Raw genomic sequence first — 20,842 nt, 5'->3', positions numbered from 1 at the left:
GCTTTGTCAAAGAGGAAGCTTTTGTAGCATTTCCTAAATGTCATCAGGCTCCAGATATGTCTAGTCTCCTCTAATAGCTATAGCAATATTTCCAGGCAAGTACAAAGATGTGTAACTGGTGCAATGTGATTATATATACTGGAAAGGATTGAAGTATCTGGTATAGAATTATCATATTCATTTAGGTACACATATGGACAAAACCATGGTGAATTCAATAGGAGATCCAAAACACCCACTGATGACCCAATGTGTCAGAATTTGATGTTTACACTGGTGTAAATCCAAAATATCTCCATTAAAATTAGTTGAAATAATCTGGCTTTACACTGGTGTGTGGTCAGATTTTGGCCTAATATTGTATCTTCTTTTGGAATCTCAGAACACCACACATCCACTGGTTCTGAAAGGCAACTTTCAGCTGGCAGTTTGGAAGATCTCCAAGAGCGTGCACTCTACAATGTTTGAAAGGGATTAACTGCATACCCTTGAGCCTTTAGAATCAATACAACATATGTATGGGCCTGGTCTTCTTGAATTGCCAGTGTCTGTTAAGGGAATATTTATATAATTCAGGAAGATGTAAATTGGGCTTTAGAGCACCTATCTTCTTTATGTCAAGAAGCTAATTTGTATGGATGCATCAATGTTCATACAGCAGTCACTTCAGTGGGTCATCTGACAAATAGAAGGGATTTTTGGGTGCCAACATCCTTTTGCATACATCTGCACAGAAAAATCTAGGTTGGCAGAACCCTATAAACCAAAGTATTAGAAATTTTAAAATGCTAAAAAAATAACTTTATTATGAACTTTAGGACTAGATTATCAACTAATTCATCAATGTGCTTGCTTTTGCTGCTGATACATTTACTTCTGATATTAAGCTCTTACATATGACAAAAGAATCATTTAAGATAATTAGAACAAAGACAAAACAGCAGGAGTGAAGTATTTGAAAACCTAGGGCCAGATTCTCTGGTCCACCAAGGCCACTTTGTGCCACATATGATGCAAAGTGGCCTTAAAATAGGTGGAGATAAAGAATTCCCATTGTGTAAGGGAACTCCTCCCCAGTGAAAAGCCATTCCCCCCCACCAGTTTCTCTGGTATAAAATGACTGGGGGGGAGGGGAACGGGAAGGGGGAGGGCGGGAGAAATGTCAGTGGCATTCCAGTCATGGGAGAGAGAGCCTATAGTGGAACTGAACTCCACCATGCCTGATCTTTCACTAGAATAGGGTCAGGGTGAAAGTTAGAACAGGCCCCTTGTTGCCTAACTTCTACCAGGACCAGATGGCTGAAGATCAAGGAGCTATACCTACGCTTTCTACTATGCTTGAGCTGTGCTGAGATATGCTGGAGAATCAGGGCCCAAGAGAAGAAAATTGCTTACTTGTATTTAAACCGGGCTTATCTTGTCAATTTTTTTGTCTAAGTCCTAGAGAGAAAGTAGGTGATATTTTGTCTGAGTCCTCACCTTCTCGTTTAGTTAACAAAGTCACAGTCTGTCCTGAACAAGCCTGCATATATTGTGGCTTTTGGGGATGATGATGTTCATAATTCAGTGACTCTGACTGGGCTTCATTTGAAAAAAATCATTAAAACCACAGCATGCTCAAGGCATTCCTTCACTGTTATTTAATTACAGACAATTAAAAAAAAAAGTTTTAGCCTCTTCAGACTTAACTAGGGTAGGAATTCTTAAACTGGTGCCGTACAAAGCACTGGCTGGTCACACGCTGCCATCTCTCTTCCTTGTTTTTAGCTGTTATATGGCATTAAATACAGCTAAAAAGAATACACTTGGGAAAGATTAATAAGATGACACTGAGTTCTGATGAAGATCAGAAGTAACAGTGTTTATAATTTTGCATGTTTTTAATGGAACATTCTATTTTCTGTTTGTAATTTTATGTTGGAGATATCAATACAGGCGATTAATATTATAGTATTTCTACTTTCCTGTTTTTCATAAAATACTTTGATTACATTTTACTTCCACGTAGGCCTTTTTTGGTTACTGAATGATTTTCAAATGAATCCCAAGTTTTGTAACTGTATTCATTATTGGTAACTGTTTACTGAAAGGATTTGATGAATAATTCCCAACCTACTAGTTGTTTAAGAACTGATCCTTTTGACAAGTTTCAGAGTAGCAGCCGTATTAGTCTGTATCTGCAAAAAGAAAAGGAGTACTTGTGGCACCTTAGAGACTAACAAATTTGAGTATTTGGTCTTTATATTGTATACTTTCTCACCCAAGTCACAAAGTATTGTTTCTGCTCTTTAACTAGATGAATGAAAGATTTAAATGGGTAAATAAGGAACAACAAACTTTTATCATGATTTTCAGATAATTTATTTGTGACAAAATCTGTGAAATTTTTGTAAGAGCCAAACATCTGAGTGAAAACTGAATAGTTATAAATAACATAACGCCATAAATCAAAGCAAACAGAACTCAATGCTTTGATTCTCAATCACATATATGTGTAAATTTTGTTATTATTATTAGACTGGCTCTACTTCAGACAAAGAGTCTTTTTGCACTATGTTGAATCTTCTTACAATGCTCACAAACAAACAACATACTCTGTGACAGCAACACAATCAATCACCAAAACAAATCCTTTCACAGCAGCAATTACGTAAAGCCGCGGCTCTAAAACTGTGGGGTGGGACCCCTTTTGAATGGGATTGCCAGAGCTAGCTTAGACTTGCTGTGGCCCAGGGCCGAAGCCAAAGCCCAAGGGCTTCATCCCTGGGTGGCAGGGCTCAGGTTGCAGGCCCCCTGCCTGGGACTGCAGCTCTTGAGCTTCAGCGTTGGTCCCCCTGCCCAAGGTGGTAGGGCTCAGGCTTTGCCTCCTTCCGTCCCCCTCTCCCCTGGGTCTCGGGCAGGCTCAGGTTTTGGTCCCCCCTCTGGGGACCAAGTAATTTTGTCAGAAGGGGGTTACGGTGCAATGAAGTTTGAGATCCCCTAACGTAAAGGAAACCTTTAGAAGAATTAGCTACATTGCAACCATGAAGTCCTTTGCTTCCCAGAGCTGGAGCCATTTTTGCAAAAATGAAGTAACTTTTGGTGTCTTATTGAAGATTTTTAGAATTATAATAGTTAAATATGGAAACGTCCATCTCCCTGACAATGAAGAAAAGATTTACTTACAGTATATTACTTATGTTTTGTTCAGCCTGGTTTTAAAACTCCGAAGTGATACTAGTGCTTATGTTAAGTCAAGTTCAATGGGTAATTTTCCCCCACATTTGTTTGTCACAACTACTTGAACACGGTATAGTTCTTAAAGGTCTTGATTCACCAAAGCACTTAAGCATATGCTAAACTATAAGCACACCCTAAAAACCTATTAACTATAATGGTACTTAATCAAATACTTAACTTTACTGCATTATGCCCATAGAGCAGTCGTTCTCAAACTTTTGTACATAGCAAGTCTCTGAGCACGACCCCCCCCCCCCCAATAAATTAAAAACACTTTTTAGTATATTTACCACCATTATAAATACTGGAGGCAAAGCAGGGTTTGGGGTGGAGGCTGACAGCTCACGACCCCGAGGTAATAACCTCGCGACCCCCGAGGGTTCCCGACCCCCAGTTTGAGAACTTCTGCCACAGAGCATAAATTAAACCATTTGATTATAAATTTAGCAGGAAAAAGTACAATATCTCAAAAATTTCTGTATTGGAAATGGGGGGAAAATGTTTTTATGGGACAGTGAAACACAACTGTGGAAACTGCTACTTATTCAGTGAGTTATTTTCAGTGGCTGCGCTAGCTTTCTTTTCAAGAGTACAGCATTAACTGGTCTGAGCCAGTTAATAGTTTTCGGTAGGCTGGGTGGTCACTCAGGCTTTTCATGATCTTAATTCAAGAGAATATTTAATTGGATCAAAGGGTGACCTATGGTTGTGAGATTGACTCTTGATACCTATTTTGCTACAAGAACAGTCTTTACTACCATTTTTGGTTTGTTTATTTAATGGAAATTGGTCCTTTATGCCAAATCAACCAGCATGATGTGAGATATCCTTATTCAGCATGTTCCAAACAAGCACACTAAAAATAAATTGTATTTTTGTACCAAGAAACTTGATGCTTAAAACTGTAAGGGGTATATAAACAAATTATGTTTATAATAATGGTCACCAGGTAGAGTATAAATAATTTCTTAGAAAGCTATTCATTTAAGTTTCTTACTATTAGAGTACTGTTTTTATTTGTGAGTTTTACACAGTGACTATACATGATTAGACACACATGAATTGACATCTGCTGTAATACTGAAGACTAAAAGAACATGGCCAAAAGGAGGGATGGTGCTTCTTTAGTTTTGCATGAGCTGTTATTAAGGCTAATACCAACTTTGATAAGATACACAGGAACCAAGTAATTAAATAAGGTAATTATTGGTGTAAGATACACTTTGAGAGAAAATAGTTCAAGAGAATAAATGTTTTGATCCAAAGTACATTTTATTTATCAATTAAGGATGCAATTTACTGCAAAGCATCAGATTAACTGTTTGAGGTGAAGCATTGCGTAATGAGATGCTCATGAACAGATGCAAACAGAAAGCACCTGGCACAAAGATAAGTTAAAGACAATATTACATCAATCTGTGGGGATCAGAAGGCAAAATGTTGCTTTAAATGGTAAGTAAAATCTCACATTTTCAAGGATCCTCTGAGGCAGGGGTTCCCAAACTTGGTTTGCGGCTTGTTCAGGGTAAACCCCTGGTGGGCCATGAGACACTTTGTTTACCTGAGCATCCATAGGTACAGCCACTCGCAGCTTCCAGTGGCCATGGTCAGCGTGGGCTAGGCCACCTCTTCCCGCAGCTCCGATTGGCCGGGAACGGCAAACCGCGGCCACCAGGAGCTGCGAGTGGCCATATCTGTGGATGCTCAGGTAAACAAAGTGTCTTGCGGCCCGCCAGGGACTTACCCTGAACAAGCCGCGAACCCCTACTCTGAGGCAAGGAAACTGAATAGTCTAAAGCAAACAAGCACCATCTGTAGAGAACTCAACTGCTACTACTGTTCATACTCAGTATCACCTATAAACTGAAAAAGGTCTGGTGATCTCTAATGACTTACCTAATTGCATGTCAAAACACATTAACCAGCCCGAAGAATACAGGAAATCATAGACTGTTGTGACCACCTATTCTTGTAGAAGCTACCATAGGATCTTATAACAAGTCTTAGGATATAGGTATTACCTCTCATTTGAAGTTCACCTAATATCCTGCTGGGGTGCTGCTTCAATATTCCCTCAGTGAGGTAGTGGCAGAATGGGAACAAAACACCAGAACCATGACACAGAGTCCCCAGCTCAAACTAGAAGATTAAGTTTGTGCGTTGGCCAGAGTGCAGGTGTCCCCATATTTGTTGTGCAGAGGGAAAGGCTGGGTTTGTTGTTAAGGCACTAGACTGTGAGTGAAGAGCTCTAAATTCAATTCCTGGCTTTGCAACTGCCCTCCTGAGTGACCTTGAGCAAATCACTTAATCTCTGTCCTAATCCTAAAACTCAATTCTCCATCAGAAAAATGGGAATACTACTACTTCCCCCCCCCCACTCTTTGATTGTTTTGTCTATTTAGGTTGTAATTTCTTGGAGACAGTGACCTCCTCTTCGTTGGTACAGTGCCCAGCACAATGGAGCCTAAGGAGCTACTGCAATATAACTAATAAAAAAACTTAAGGAGCTATCCTTTCCTACTCTTTGGTCTCCCACCCAGGAACAACTGCATTTCCACTGCTCGCCCAAGTGCACTGCCTGGCTCCTTCCTAGGTACCCCTGCGTGCTACTGCTACCAAAGAGGTCGTGAGGACTTAGCAAGAGCCTGTCTGGCCCAGCAAGGGGTCGGGCAGCCCTGGCTCTGCACTGCAGTCAGCGAGCGCCCGCGGCCATGCATTGCTGCGGAGTCGCTGACGAAACCGGGACAATGGCTGCGTTGCACTGCCTGGGCCAGGGCTCCTCCCTCTCCTTTCCGGCTCGGATAAGCTCTCCGGGGCCCACTCCAGCGGAGGCGCACTGAAGGCCCAGGGGAGGGAGCTGAGGCCATTAGCTCCGCAGGAGGCAGCGCAGGGGCACGCACAAGCCGCACGGGAAAAAGCGCCGAACTCCTTGCCTGGGTCTTACCCGCGGGGCGAGGGTCCGGCCTCAAGCCCAACACTCTTGGCGGCACTTCCCACTGCCTTGCACCAGGGCTCAGCTCGGCCCGACAGCGCGATCAGCCCGGGCAGCGGCAGGGACAGGACGCGCCACGTCCCAGGCCCGCGCGGATCTATAACCCGCCCCCGAACGCGGCCGTGTTCTCCACCCGCCCCTACTTTCCTCAAGCGCCGCTTTGCCCCTCCACAGCCCGCCCTCGCCCCGCGGCAGAGGCAGGGCGCATGCGCCTAGCCCGTGCAGAGGCGGGGATTGGTGGTGGCGCGTGGGATTCGATTCGCACAGGAGAGAAGGAGCCCGCGCGCGGGGCGGGAGATGGCTGGCCCTGGGGCGCTGCTGCGCCAGTGCCCGCTGCTCCTGCCTCAGAACCGCGAGGGGAGCGTCTACGAGGGGTTCGTCACCGTGCAGGTACCGGCAACGCCGCCCTAAGGGCGTGTCCCCTAGCGAGCGGGGCTTGTGAGGGACTCTTTCCCCCCCCCCCCTTCCCAGCGAGCGGGGCGGGGTCCGTGCCCTACAATAGACCTCATTAGTAAAGCTGGTTACTTTTTCTTCCTCTGCAGGTCTCTTACTTGACATGAGTAAACGCTGACATGTGAAACTGATTACATACAAAATCCTGTAAATGCACAAAGAAAAGGAACACCATATCCCTTCCCTTCCTCCCACCGCCTCTTCCCCCCAAGAGAATAGTCTTTTCTATCTGAATAGCCTAAGTAGGTGTTTATACTTCTGGAATATGTGAAATCTTTAGCCAGAAATGTGATTTCCAAATTGACCATGTCCCTTTTAAACTTAGTTACTTCTTGCTACCTTTCTGTACTTTAATGAAACAGTGAATCATAGTTATTTGACCTTTGAAAAGGGCAGAATTACATTTGCTTCTTTCTTGGGGGGGGGGGGAGAACATTTAAATGTAATAAATTCAGAGGTGTAATATATGATGAAAGTAAAGGTTATGGGGTACATTTTATTGTTCCTCTATTTTTGAAACCACTATAAGGCAGTGTCTTTGGGATGTCTATTCTTTGGAGCAAAATTTGTGTATATAATTTTTTTAAAAAATTTGGGCATTTTTTCCCCCAAACATTATTTGTATCTTTGCTGATGTTATGGCTGACCTGCTGGTGGCTTAAACAAGCTTCTCTAACTGCTTATCTGCCATAGAAACTGCACTCGTTTAACTGAAGGTATGATGCAACCCTTTATTCAAACCAGAATTGTAGAAATGAGCTTACATTAGGATTTTGCAGTGAATTCTCTAAGTAGTAAGGGGAAAGGAGACATTCAACATGGAAGTGTGTGGGTTTTTTGTTTTGTTTTGATCTTGGCTTTGTTCCAGATCTTCAGCGATGTCATAACTACCATGCAAGTTTTCTAGGTAGTTGCTTTCTTTCAAATGTATATCATTGTTTATAAAGTAGATTTTTTTTTTAGTGTTTAAAGCCTGATATTTCAAAGACAGTGTTACTGTGTTTAACCTCAATCGCACTGAAGTCACTAGGACTACTTACATGCATAAAACTAAACCTGACAGCGTAAGTCTTTATAGGATGGGCTTCTACAGTTTGCAAAACTGTGTATTTACACGTTCGCACATACACTCTTGCGCACACACAAATGATTCCCTATAAACTGGTTCCATTTTCCCGTTAAGCTGTGTGTTAGCTGGGATATCTCAGAATGCAGCCGCTATTAGTTCATAACTGTGGGGGACCTAAAACAAAAATAAAAGCTACAATTTTAAGATAGCTTGCATGCTAATTGCCTTTCATTTTTTACTGTTTGGAGTCTTTGGTGTGTAACTAATTGTAGAATTAACTTAAGAGTTGTAGGTTGCTTCTAAAAACAAAAATAAGGTGTCCTGTAGAATTTTGTAAGAGCTTGCATGTCTCTTAGTGTATGTCTACACTGCAGTTTTACAGCCCCACATTGAGCCCCAGGATCCTGAGTCAGCTGACCTCAGCAAACCCCGGTGTTTAATTACAGTGAAGACCTACCCTAAAAGTCTTCACTCTGGTGAACTGAGAAAGTTTCAGAGAGCTCTTTATCAATTTTGTTCATCTGAAAGATAACATACTGTACTGTATGATTAAAGAAACAATGTTTGGAATAATGCCGTCTCTGATGCAGAAAAATTTCCATATAAGATACACTTATTCCTCCGAGACTAACCAGTTTATTTGAGCATGAGCTTTCGTGAGCTACAGCTCACTTCATCGGACTCCGATGAAGTGAGCTGTAGCTCACGAAAGCTCATGCTCAAATAAACTGGTTAGTCTCTAAGGTGCCACAAGTACTCCTTTTCTTTTTTCTTTTTACGAATACAGACTAACACGGCTGTTACTCTGAAACTTATTCCTCCATTTTTCTCATAGCAGCTTCTCTTTATGAGTTGTTTCTGTATTTTCTCTATTTGATACATCTGCAAACTTGCATTTTAACTAAACACTTATTTTCCAGGATAGAGACTTCCATATAAGGATACTGTTACCATCAGATTTTCAGCTTAAAAATGCAAGGTGAGGTAATATTTCATGATCAATACACTTACGTTTGTTCTGACTTACTGTGGGGAGGTATGAGTATGTGTACATATATGAATACTAGTGTGTCAGAGTAGCTGGCCTCAGGCTTCTTTTGCTTGTTGTCTGATAACTATGTGAAATTTCTATCCAAAGAATACTGTTTTCATTGAGTTGTAAATACCTGAAAACAAGTGTGTTTAAGAATGGTGGTGATTTAATATTCATATTAGTGTAGTGTCCAGGAGCCCAGTTAGGTTGCATGCCCATTGTCCTAGGAGTTATACAAATATATCCAAGTAATAGAACCAAAGAGCATACAGTGTAAGATGAAAAGTCTTTTCAACCATGTTGCTTTGATCAATATTGCAGTTAATTGTCTTCTCTGAAGATTAGTAAAATAAGAAAATAATTAAAACTTTAATGAGATTACAAATGCAATAACTAATTAGCTTTTGTAAGCTATCAATGCTTATTTTTTTATATATATATATATATATATATATATATATATATATATATATATATATACACACACACTTTTTATCATCATCTTCAATATCTCGACTAAAATGTGTGGCAGTTAACTCTGACATTTTCAGGATTTTTTTTTTTTTTTTTAATTCTAGTGTGTGTTATGAAGCCATATTAACTTGTAAGAATTATGTTGTTGTTTTCAACCTAGAATAGAGACTGGCTTATAGGTAAATGTCTACTTATTAATTTTTAAAGAACTGTGGCTAGAGAAAGTGACATTTAAAAATATAAGTAACTCATCTTAGTATAAAAAACTCAAAATTGGAAAAAAAAATTTCTTGTTTTTCTGGGAGGTGGGCAAGAGGGAACTTTGTAAATTGTAAAATGGACTTTTGTTTCATATGCTGTTTCCTTGTTTAAACATCACTTGAATCAAGTTAAAACTATGAAAACTGTATTTCTAGGATACAGTGTAGTTGGTGTCTAAAGAAGGTATTGCATGGATATCACCAGATTGTGAAACAGGTATATTATTCTTATAAAACCATTGTGAGCTTTAAAAATATGAATATTAAATCTGAAAAGCTTTTACTTGTCCACACCATCCTCAAAGTATTTAAGAAAAAATTCCATTGTACTGTACTGTACTGTAAAGGTGTATTGTTTTGTGGTGCTTGGTGAATTACAGCTTACCTTGAAGAGAGATCAGTGAAGTCTTGTAAATAACTTTTTCATTTTCTTGTTAACTTCAGTCTTTGAAGACTATTAAGATGTACCAATGCTTTATATTAAAGCAGCTGACATCTTATGGGAAACTATTCTTGAAAAGCCCACAACTGAAAACAATTATGCTTTTGTCTTTTTCTCTTGTTTTTTCTCGTGTTCTTTATTACTAATAATAGGTTTCAGAGTAGCAGTCGTGTTAGTCTGTATCCGCAAAAAGAAAAGGAGTACTTGTGGCATCTTAGAGACTAACAAATTTATTTGAGTATAAGCTTTCGTGATGAAGTGAGCTGTAGCTCACGAAAGCTTATGCTCAAATAAATTTGTTAGTCTCTGTCATAAATATAAAGGGAAGGGTAAACCCCTTTAAAATCCCTCCTGGCCAGAGGAAATCTCCTCTCACCTGTAAAGGGTTAAGAAGCTAAAGGTAACCTCGCTGGCACCTGACCAAAATGACCAATGAGGAGACAAGATACTTTCAAAAGCTGGGAGGAGGGAGAGAAACAAAGGGTATGTGTGTCTGTCTATATTTTGTCTTTGCCGGAGATAGACCAGGAATGAAGCCTTAGAACTTTTAGTAAGTAATCTAGCTAGGTACGTGTTAGATTATGATTTCTTTAAATGGCTGAGAAAAGAATTGTGCTGAATAGAATAACTATTTCTGTCTGTGTATCTTTTTTGTAACTTAAGGTTTTTGCCTAGAGGGGTTCTCTATGTTTTGAATCTAATTACCCTGTAAGGTATCTACCATCCTGACTTTACAGGGGGGATTTTTTTTTTATTTCTATTTACTTCTATTTTTATTAAAAGTCTTCTTGTAAGAAAACTGAATGCTTTTTCATTGTTCTCAGATCCAAGGGTTTGGGTCTGTGGTCACCTATGCAAATTGGTGAGGCTTTTTATCCAACATTTCCCTGGAAAGGGGGGGTGCAAGTGTTGGGAGGATTGTTCATTGTTCTTAAGATCCAAGGGTCTGGGTCTATAGTCACCTAGGCAAATTGGTGAGGCTTTTTACCAAACCTTGTCCAGGAAGTGGGGTGCAAGGTTTTGGGAAGTATTTTGGGGGGAAAGACGTGTCCAAACAGCTCTTCCCCAGTAACCAGTATTTGTTTGGTGGTGGTAGCGGCCAATCCAAGGACAAAAGGGTGGAATATTTTGTACCTTGGGGAAGTTTTGACCTAAGCTGGTAAAGATAAGCTTAGGAGATTTTTCATGCAGGTCCCCACATCTGTACCCTGGAGTTCAGAGTGGGGGAGGAACCTTGACAGTCTCTAAGGTGCCCCAAGTACTCCTTTTTATTACTAATAGTACTTAATACAAAAAAAGTGAGTTTAAAAGAACTATCAGTAATAGGAGGGTGTTAGCTTAATTTTGTTCTATAGTTGCTTGTGTAGTCTGAACGTACTCTTATGGGCTCTATCTGGAAGAATAGTGGGCAGTCCACAGAAACTCTGCGGGGGCCATCCTGGCTACAAAATTGTGACGGCTACTTTCGTTTCCAAGATGGAATTACCCATTCAGTTATGGTCAAAAAAGCTAGTCTACAGCTATGTCTAAACTACGGACCTTACAGTGGTATAGCTGTACCGCTACAGCTGCAGCGCTGTGTAGCTGCTCTGTGCCCATGTGAGAGTGCTCTCCTGCCAGCATAATTAAACCAACCCCAACAAGAAGCACTAGCTATGTCGTGGGAGACGCTCTCCCACTGCAATAGTGCTGTCCACAACAGCGCTTTTGACAGTGAAACTTTTGTCGATCAAGGGGTGTTTTTTTCCACACCCTTTGCAGACAAAAGCTTTGCCGAATAAAGTGCTAGTATAGACATATCGTCAGCTAGCTAACATAACTACCTATTACAGCCTGCTCTTTAGGAGGAGAGTTTGACTTATCACCCAGAAGAATGAAATTGGGGACTTGAAAAGTAGAAATGCACTGACACACCCAAATGTGGGAGGGTGGGGTTAAAATTTTATTTTAGTCAATGAGGGAAGATTTTTTAAATGGGCTCTGAATCACGAAGACTACTTGTTCTCATTGGCTGTCAGCGTCAGTTAAATTATATATGAAAAATACTTAATTTATTCAGTAAAATTTCTGACATTGAAATCGGTTTGTTCTATTTTTTAACTGAAATATGGTTTAAATCTGTTGCATTTTCCCCCTATTTTACATTCTTTGATTTATTACAATATCAGAAAATAGATAATGAAACTAAAATTATTACTGAAACGTACTGGATGGAGGAAATTAATTGATAACGTTTTCTCCCCAGAGGTTGCAACACTGTTCTGATCTGGTCAGTTTTATGGTGGAGCTTAAAACTATTTTGGTGAGTAATATATGCCAAGGGGATGTTCAAATGGTCTTAATTTTCACTTTCTCATTACTTGCCTTTTGTTTAGAAAGCTATGAATGAATTTGTGAGCTTTTTAAAGTTTAAAATGAACCTGATTAGAATACTGCAATTTTAGGACTACAGACTGCTAGTTTATTTAGTAATTATAGTATCCGGCATTAGTTCTTACTCATTAGACTACTTGGAGTGTTCCAGAAGTAATAATCCAGCAAGTGGCCCTGTAAAAAAGGTACTTCCCTGATTGATTTTTTACCTCTGGTTTTGGTTTGATACCGATCTTATAATCATGTAAAAGGATCATTCTCTTGATATCGTCTTCACAGGGGTTTTTCTACATTTAAAAACAAACAAAAAACCCCACCATACTGGAGTAAGGTGTTCTGTGCAGCGTGATTTGGGAACACAATTCAAAATATAGTTCTGTCCTGTCTGAGGTAGGACTGAACCATGCTTAACTAAATTTTAAACAAGTCTGCTGACTGTTATGGGGTTTTTTACAGTGTAGATACATCCTTTGAGGAGAGTTGGCAGCTGTCTACACTACACTATTTTTTCTCCTCCCAGAATCTTCCCATTGTTGCTGCTACTAAGGCCTTGTCTACGCTACACAGTTTTGTCTGCAAAAGGCAGATTTTGCTGACAAAACAGTGGAGGTGTACACACTACAATACTTCTCCGCTGGCAAAACTCTCTTACTTTGCCGACAAAATAAAACCATCTTGACGAGAGGTGTAGAGCTTTTTGCAGCAAAGTCAGATCAACAAAGCGTCCGTGTGGACCCTGCATTCGTTAGGTTGCCATAATTGGCCCTGGGAGAGATCCCCCAATGCCCACTATGACTGCTCTGCTCACTGTTTTGAACTCTGCTGCCCTACATCAAGCAACACAGGCATGTGCCCCTCCCCTTTCGAAGCCCCAGGAAGTTTCAGCCTGGAGAGCTCACATAACTACTGCCCATGTGAGCATGCCAGCTCCTGGAGCTCCTGGCAGTAAATGCACTCCTGCCTGGACAACAGGGGAGGGGGTGGATCTCCTTGGTCTGTGGGGAGAGGAGGCTGGGAGAAGTTGGAGGGACTCACGGTATCAAAATATTAATGCAGAATCCTGCTCTCCCCAGCATTAGGATGGCATTGACGGGCAGGGCAGGGCAGGCTGCTGCTCTGGGGTGGGGAGGAGAGAGATTGCTGTGCTGTGCAGAGTCGGGGAGGGAGGTGGGGGCTGATGTCGGGATGTCCCCTTCCCCCCGCCGGTATACCAGTCTCTGCTGAGCTGGGGTGGCGAGGCCAGCTGTCTGTGCACCAGCTTCTGCCTCAGGATTGGTTGCTTCTGACTGCTGTCTGAACTTAGAGACAGCATGCTGAACCACTCACGGTCCCCCAGCACACATACTTCCCATACACCAGGGATCCCCAAACTTTTCAGGGTCATGCCCCCTTTTATTCCTGTCTGTGCCCCCCTGGCCAGTGCTGGGAGTGGAGCTGCAGCTCCCGGGGAGGGAGGCGGGAGAGAAGGGGAACTCACGAACAGGAGTGCAGGGGCTGCAGCTGGGGCAGGTCTGGGGCCAGGAGCGGAGCTGTGGCTGAGAGCAGGACTACACCTGGGGCCGAAGCTGGGGGCAGGCCCAGGAGCCAGGTCCACGGCTGGGGGTGGGGCTGGTGCAGAGCTGGGAGTGGAGAGGGACTGGGTGGTGCTCCCTTCCCCACCCCCGGGGGGGGGGGAGCTGGCCCAGGCCCGGCCATGACCCCCCCCAGTGCTCCTCTGTGCCCCACACTTTGGGGACCTCTGCCCTACACACACTCTATTTCTGTCTCTCTCTCTCATTTACTCCCTGTCTCTCACTCCTGTCTTCCCCTGTAGGCTTTTTGTGTTAGTGTTCAGCAATGTCAATTTGGTCATATTACCGAGTGCTACTTTAAAAAGTGATTTAAAATGTGTTACTTTTCAGGCATACACAGCGATCATTGCAAGGTTATAGCACGGTGCAAACAAACAATGCCAGGCTCAGAATACTACAGCAGCACACGTTTCTGTGGCTCAGTATTAATATGCTCCTTCAAGGCATCCCCACCAAATAGCATCCCCCCACCCCTGGTTGGGATCCTCTTATAACCTTGTGTTCATAACGCATAGCACAATACTGAAGAGCAGTGCAGGATCCATGCTTTCTGACAGAGATGGCTAGGTTGCAGGTTACCAGAGCAGTTGAAAAGTGGCTGGCAATGTAGTAGGATGCCCATGGAACGATGGTATTGAGAAACCTTCATCATGTGACCCTGTACCTGCCCCTGTGAGGCATTGCAAACCCTTCCCAAAGCACCTTGCAGCCAGTTGCACAGTGGGATAGCTACCCACAGTGCACCGCTCTCTGTGTCAATGCAAGACCTGCTATTGTGGATGCGTTCAGCCAACACAAGGAGCATAGTATGGACATGCAAAAATGGTTTAATTACCGGGGTGGCTGTACGTCGGCGTAATTAGCAGTAGTGGAAATATTACTGTAGATGGGGTGCAAGCAATTTAACAACAGTGTTGTGGCTGATCAAATGACATGGAGGTTTAAAGATGTTGGTGACTGCTGGCACCTTGTTTACACCAGTACTTCCACTGGTGATGCTGCACAAGTGGTAGCAAGGATGAGAAATTAAGGAAATAAGTCTCGTGTAGACAAAGTTTTGTTCTTTACCATGGTTAGAACACAATTCCTTATCATGGTTATAAACCTATTTGGACAAAATAAATGTAAAAGGCAGGACACTCTTGTATTTAAGCATACTACTTAAACATAGGTAACAATTGTAGTGCACACAGGGCCTTAGCGTACATATAATCAGAATTGTTTGATAAATGCAAAATTAAATTCCAGAGTGTACATTGGGTTGTCTGTATGTCTCAAATGAAAACAAATACTATGCAAACTTGTTAAGTTTGGTAATAAAGAACACCATGTAGTCAATAGACAAATGGCTCAACTCTTTGTCCACACTGGAAGGTAAGTGGACAGTAGTTATACGTCTTTGTCAGAAGAGGACTGGGAAGAAATATAGCAGAATGTCAAACAATTGGTTCATCTGACTTTTCTGAAACAATAGTAAACAGATTTTACTGGATAGTGTGTACATAAAGCAGATATAGTTGATAATAAATGCTGAAGATTCTGCCACCATATTACCAAAATTGGAGCAATATACAAAAGTCAATTCACAATTCTAAATAAAAGTATCTGCCCCTCAACAGGCATTTATATACTGGAATTAGAAGATCAGATAAATTAACTCCAAGAAATAGATACTGTACTATGTCTGCAAGCAAAACATTTATTATTCAAAATGGAAATCTAACAGGCCTCTAGCTTATTTAGAAAGGATCACAGTTGTGTGTCATACACAGTTTTGATTTTCCCAAATCAAACTACTGGAGACAACAGATAACAAAGGGACAATAAAATCTGTCATGGATTGTTTAATGCTGTTGTGATATAACTCCTACGTGATATAAATATAGTTACAAATTTAATAAGTTTCTTTTAACATACACTGATGACATGGGAAGTATTTATATATATAAAGTGGGCAGAATAGAATATTTTTCAGCCTATGCTTAGGTGTTCTTTCATTCGTGCTGGATTAATTCACTTAACATGAAATTAAGATGGAGAGACCAATGCTCAAAAAAGTGAGGTCAAATGATATCTTGTAAAGATTTGATATCTTGATTCAAGTATTCTAAAATATTTTGGGGTCTTTGTGCATCTGAGGACTGGCTATACGAATCTGCTCCATTTTCATCAAAGTAAAGTAATTCATTTTCAAAGCAATTTGTTCAGTGGTATTTATGGCTTATCTAGGACCTAGCAGAGTTATTAACAAAAGCATTGATGAGGGAGGACTGTGAGTGTATTGTGTGAGAAAACAAGTGTTGTGGTAACTGGGAAAAATTGTTTACAAAGAAATTCTGAAGAGCAGTTGACATTTGAGCACTGTTTTTGCACGTTGCTGTATTACTCAGTTGTACTCTATCAGTCTTTGCCTGTGTGGACAAGAGGGCAACTGTAGCCCATTTCTTTCCACTCTATATGTAGTGTTTTACTCCCCGGGAGGTTACAAACTACTTCCTACACAAAAAAAGGGCTGCTCCTCTTCTGTGAAACAGAGAAAAATGCTAATGAATCTGTTTCATGAATATTCTGTAGATTGACTCAGCAGACTCTTCCTTCATCTAAAGTAATAAAAATTTAAATTGAGAATATTGCAACAAAATATGTGGAAATACTAACCAGAATTTATTATGTGGAGCCCTGCTCTTTAAAGCCTTTCACTGGTTTTATATTAAACTTCTTTGGGAAAAATCTCTTTGATGTCGATGGTGTATTTCTGTTACTTTAACAGTAAATTACTATTTTTAATGGAAAATGTGTCCTTGAGTATCCCAGAATTTTTCTTCGCGATGCCAAAATTTCACTTATTCTAGCTAATAATGAATTTTATACAGAATCTATATTTACTTTAAATATAATCTACTAGTTAGAGTTCTGTCTGGAAACTAATAAGGAGGACCTTGTTACATGATTTTCATCCCTTTTTGCAGAATTGTGCTGCAGTATTTGTTTTAATTTTGAAGTTTCTAGCTCTTATTACAAAGAGACATCTAAAATAGAAATAGATGCAAACAGCTGCCAAATCCAGGAATCTTGCTGCACACTTTAGTTTTAGGTTGCTCTGAAGTACATTGAGGTATGCTAATAAACACTACTTGTGAGGTTTTTTGGGAAGTCTTTGACAGTATTTTGAAGAGGGCATTCGTTAATCAACTTAGAGCCAGAGCGAAAGAGTTATAAGACAATCTCCTAACTGTAATGGGCAGTTTTCCTGAGAAAATATGGCATTGTTGACTGAAGTCTGTGATCACAGCTTTTCATCCACAGTCACATTATTGAATGTCAAATTAATGGCTTGAAAATCCCCACCATATGACTAAGACATCTATTTCAAATTGGCATAGTATACCTCCACGAAAAAAACAAAACCTGGGACTCATTGCACACTTGCAGTAGGAGTGGTTTTCCATTTGATTGGGGTAGGGGCATTCATTCTTTCATTTCCCCCAATCCACCATTTAGTAGTCTTCATTTGAGTGTTTCCTTTGTGTCTTTCTACCTGAGGTCTGTTAGAGTTAACCAGTGATATGGCTTTGGATTACCTGGTCCCTTCAGTAAAACTTTTTTGTTTCACTCTGAACTGAAGAGAGTTTGGGTACAATATATAGGCACAGCAACAAACAATTGAGAAGATGGACAGGATTTAATGCAATAAGATCAATGCAGTTCTATTATAGAAACTGCATCTGGTTCATTCATAACTTTCCTGAAGGGTGCTGCTTTCTGTACAAATCTGTTCTGAAACTTGATTGCCTTGGTCTTCCTTTGAACTGGGCTTTTTCTGACTGTCCTATGGGCAATTCCCATTCATGATAAAGGCCTAAGTTATGTTTTCACATCTGCACTAATTCTCACCTCTTCTCCCCTTACCCCTCTTTCCTGGATTCTCATTTCAGCCCCTGACTACTTTCATACTTTGTGAATGAGACTACCAGTCTTCCTGAGAGGAGAGTCGATGAACACCTCTGATCAGTGGTTCTAGATTGGAAATATACCTCCAATTTTATTTTTCTTTAAAAATAATTTAACATTTTAAATATGCTTGTAGGAAATGAGTATCGCTGTGTATGAACACAATATGGAACATATGGTCTGATTTTTCTATGGCCCTAGACTTGGTTGTCAGGGGAGATTGCTTACTAGGACACTGGGGACAAGCACTTGACCAGCTCTTCCTCAACTTCATCCCTAAAGACCACATGGTATTAAAATCAGGAAATGGAATAGGTTTGGATTGGTATATAAACCCTTATGTACTAAGTTCTAAAGAAGACAGAGGATTTTACAAAGAAGTAAAGACTTGCCTTTGTGGCTGTGGAGCCCAGGAGGCAGCTGTGCACTTAACAGAACCTTTTACTTTTGAAGTGAAGTGTTCTTTCAATCAAGATACTTGACTTCAAATTTTTAAAAAGCACACTTGATATTTACATGTGAAGACTACAGTGTCAACATCCTTCTAAAAAAAAGTTGATCGTTATCTGAAGCACTTTACCAAACTGCTTCTTCGTCTGCTTCATCTGGAGGCTAAAACAAAAGCAAATTAAATGTACCGTTAATTTTACTTAAACTTAATATTTTTGAATGAATTTTAAAATTGTATGACCGAATAGATGCAAAAATACTGAAATTGTGTGCCATTTATAATGGTGTGTGTTAATGTTTTTTTAAACAGGAAGCTGCTTTAAAGAATGCACAAGAGCTGCATGCACCCCCACCTCCAGAATACTACTCATACCTTGTCAGAGATATAGAAACGTTGGGTTGGAATAAGTATGTTTATTTTTCATTACTTAATAGAGATTATCTTTAGAATATCTATGCTGCAAAGTATCTTTGGTCAGTTAATTTAGTCTGAACAGGTCGAACAGTTTGGTAGCGAGATCATCAGTCTACTGCTTTTGCTTTTCTGAAACTATTATATGAACCAAAAGACCTATCACACTATTAAAAAAAAAATGACCTGAAGGGTAAGATGCTACATATTACTATAAAGAAATCAATTTTTATGTGTGCTATAAACTGTCAGCATAGACAATATTTTTAATACAACTTCTTTCTCCTTTTCTCTCCTGCTTTTTCCCGGAGTTGTATATCATTTGATTGTGACACTTTTCATTAAATAGTGAAAGATAAGTGATGTCACCATATCTGAGTTACATGTAGAAGGTAAAGCTACTGTTGCACCAGCAAATGAGTTTATCCTTTCATAAAAGCCTAGATGACACACAGTTGTTCTAACAAACTAGCACATAAAAAGAAAAGGAGTACTTGTGGCACCTTAGAGACTAAACAATTTATTTGAGCATAAGCTTTCGTGAGCTACAGCTCACTTCATCGGAAGCTTATGCTCAAATAAATTTGTTAGTCTAAGGTGCCACAAGTACTCCTTTTCTTTTTGCGAATACAGACTAACACGGCTGCTACTCTGAAACCTAGCACATAGAAGTACATTACACTGTCTGAGGGGTGAATCTGACTCCTCCTTTGCAGTCATAAGGGGCTCCTATGCAGGGAGGCATTGTGGCTCCACTCTGTAAAAGAGGAAGTGTGTGGATTTAGGGAGCCTGCTCGGGGCTGCAAACTGTCTGGGTCCATTCGAGCTCTTTCTGAGCACTGTGTGTGTGGGAGATGTTCATATTGCTGTGACAACATGGCAGCTCATCGGCAGGAATAGTGGGAAACTCATAGATGGGAATCAACACCAGGGAATTTGGTCTCTCCATGAACAACTATTGCACATCAGTTCTCTGGAGATGAGGTTGGTCAAGTAGTATCCTATAAGGTCTTCATTCAGCTGGCAATCAAGCCACCATTTTTTATAACATTTTTCATGTAACTATACTGGACAGGGAGATAGCTGGGTATGCTTTCTGTGTGAAGAAAGCTCTCCAGGTGAGGGAGTGGGCTCTAACTCATGAGACGTTCCTGCTTACTGCATATCTAGGAACAAAGATGAAATGGCACAAGAACAGATGGATATAAACTGGCAAACAACAAGTTTAGGCTTGAAATTAGACAAAGGATTCTAACCTTCAGAAGAGTAAAGTCCCGGAATAGCCTTCTAAGGGGAGCAGTGGGGGGTTAAAAACCTAACTGGCTTCAAGACTGAGCTTGGTAAATTTATGGAGGGGAGTGTCTGATGAGACTGTCTACAATGGCTTGCGGCCCATCGGTGCTAGTAGCAAATATATTCAACGGCTGGAGATGGGAATCTAGATGGGGGAGGGCTCTGAGTTACTATGATGATTTTTTCCCAGGTGCGTGTGTGGGTCTTGCTGATGTGCTCAGGGTCCAAATGACTGCCATACTTGGAGTTGGGAAGAAATTTCCTCCCAGGTCCGATTGGCATAAACCCTGGGGTTTTTTCACCTTCCTCTGCAGCATGGGGATGGGTCAGTTTCAGGTTTAAACTAGAGTAACTGATGGATTCTTTGTAACTTGAAGTCCTTAAATCATAATTTGAGGACTTCAGTAATTCAGCCAGAGGTTATGGGTCTATTGCAGGAGTGGGTGGGCGAGGGTCTGTGGCCTGCAGTGTGCAGGAGATCAGACTAGATTATCGTGATGGTCCCTTCGGGCCTTAAAGTCTATGAATCCAATAGCATTTAGACCACTTTAGATCTCAGGGCTCTCAAGTTTATAAGGAAATCAATATTCCAGGTGGAAATACTGAAATCCATCATTTCAGCATTATCTTCCCAAAATTTCAGAATATGAAAATAAATCTCCTGAAAAAATCTATGGATGATATGATTGGGGAGAGTCATGCAGAGATTTTAGTTTCTGCTACACTGAGAAGCATATTCTATACAACGTATTGTTCTCTTGGACTTGTAACATACACATGGATATTCACAAGTTTCATTCATCCGTCTAGCAGTCTGCTTGGGCCTAATTTTTAGGCCAAAACCAGACCC

At 40.7% G+C, this 20,842-nt stretch overlaps 1 protein-coding gene across 5 annotated transcripts in view; it reads left to right on the top strand.

Annotated features, from left to right (window-relative positions):
- The first annotated feature begins 6,425 nt into the window (after window positions 1–6,425).
- The window catches only part of FANCL (FA complementation group L), an 84,632-nt gene continuing 70,215 nt past the window's right edge, over window positions 6,426–20,842 (top strand). For 2 of the 5 annotated variants that reach the window (XM_074949506.1, XM_074949505.1), the window contains exons 1-5: window positions 6,426–6,601; window positions 8,654–8,712; window positions 9,657–9,717; window positions 12,188–12,244; window positions 18,598–18,695. In XM_074949506.1, the coding sequence (XP_074805607.1) occupies window positions 6,509–6,601; window positions 8,654–8,712; window positions 9,657–9,717; window positions 12,188–12,244; window positions 18,598–18,695 (368 nt within the window). In that variant the 5' untranslated portion in view covers window positions 6,426–6,508. The remainder of the gene's footprint in view (window positions 6,602–8,653; window positions 8,713–9,656; window positions 9,718–12,187; window positions 12,245–18,597; window positions 18,696–20,842) is intronic. The other 3 variants (XM_074949507.1, XM_074949508.1, XM_074949509.1) reach the window with 3 other exon arrangements.

Source organism: Natator depressus, chromosome 3 (assembly GCF_965152275.1).
Source record: "Natator depressus isolate rNatDep1 chromosome 3, rNatDep2.hap1, whole genome shotgun sequence".
In the NCBI taxonomy this organism is placed as follows: domain Eukaryota; kingdom Metazoa; phylum Chordata; order Testudines; family Cheloniidae; genus Natator; species Natator depressus.
Note: the sequence above shows the minus strand (reverse complement) of the source record. Positions and strands in the feature narration are given on the sequence as shown.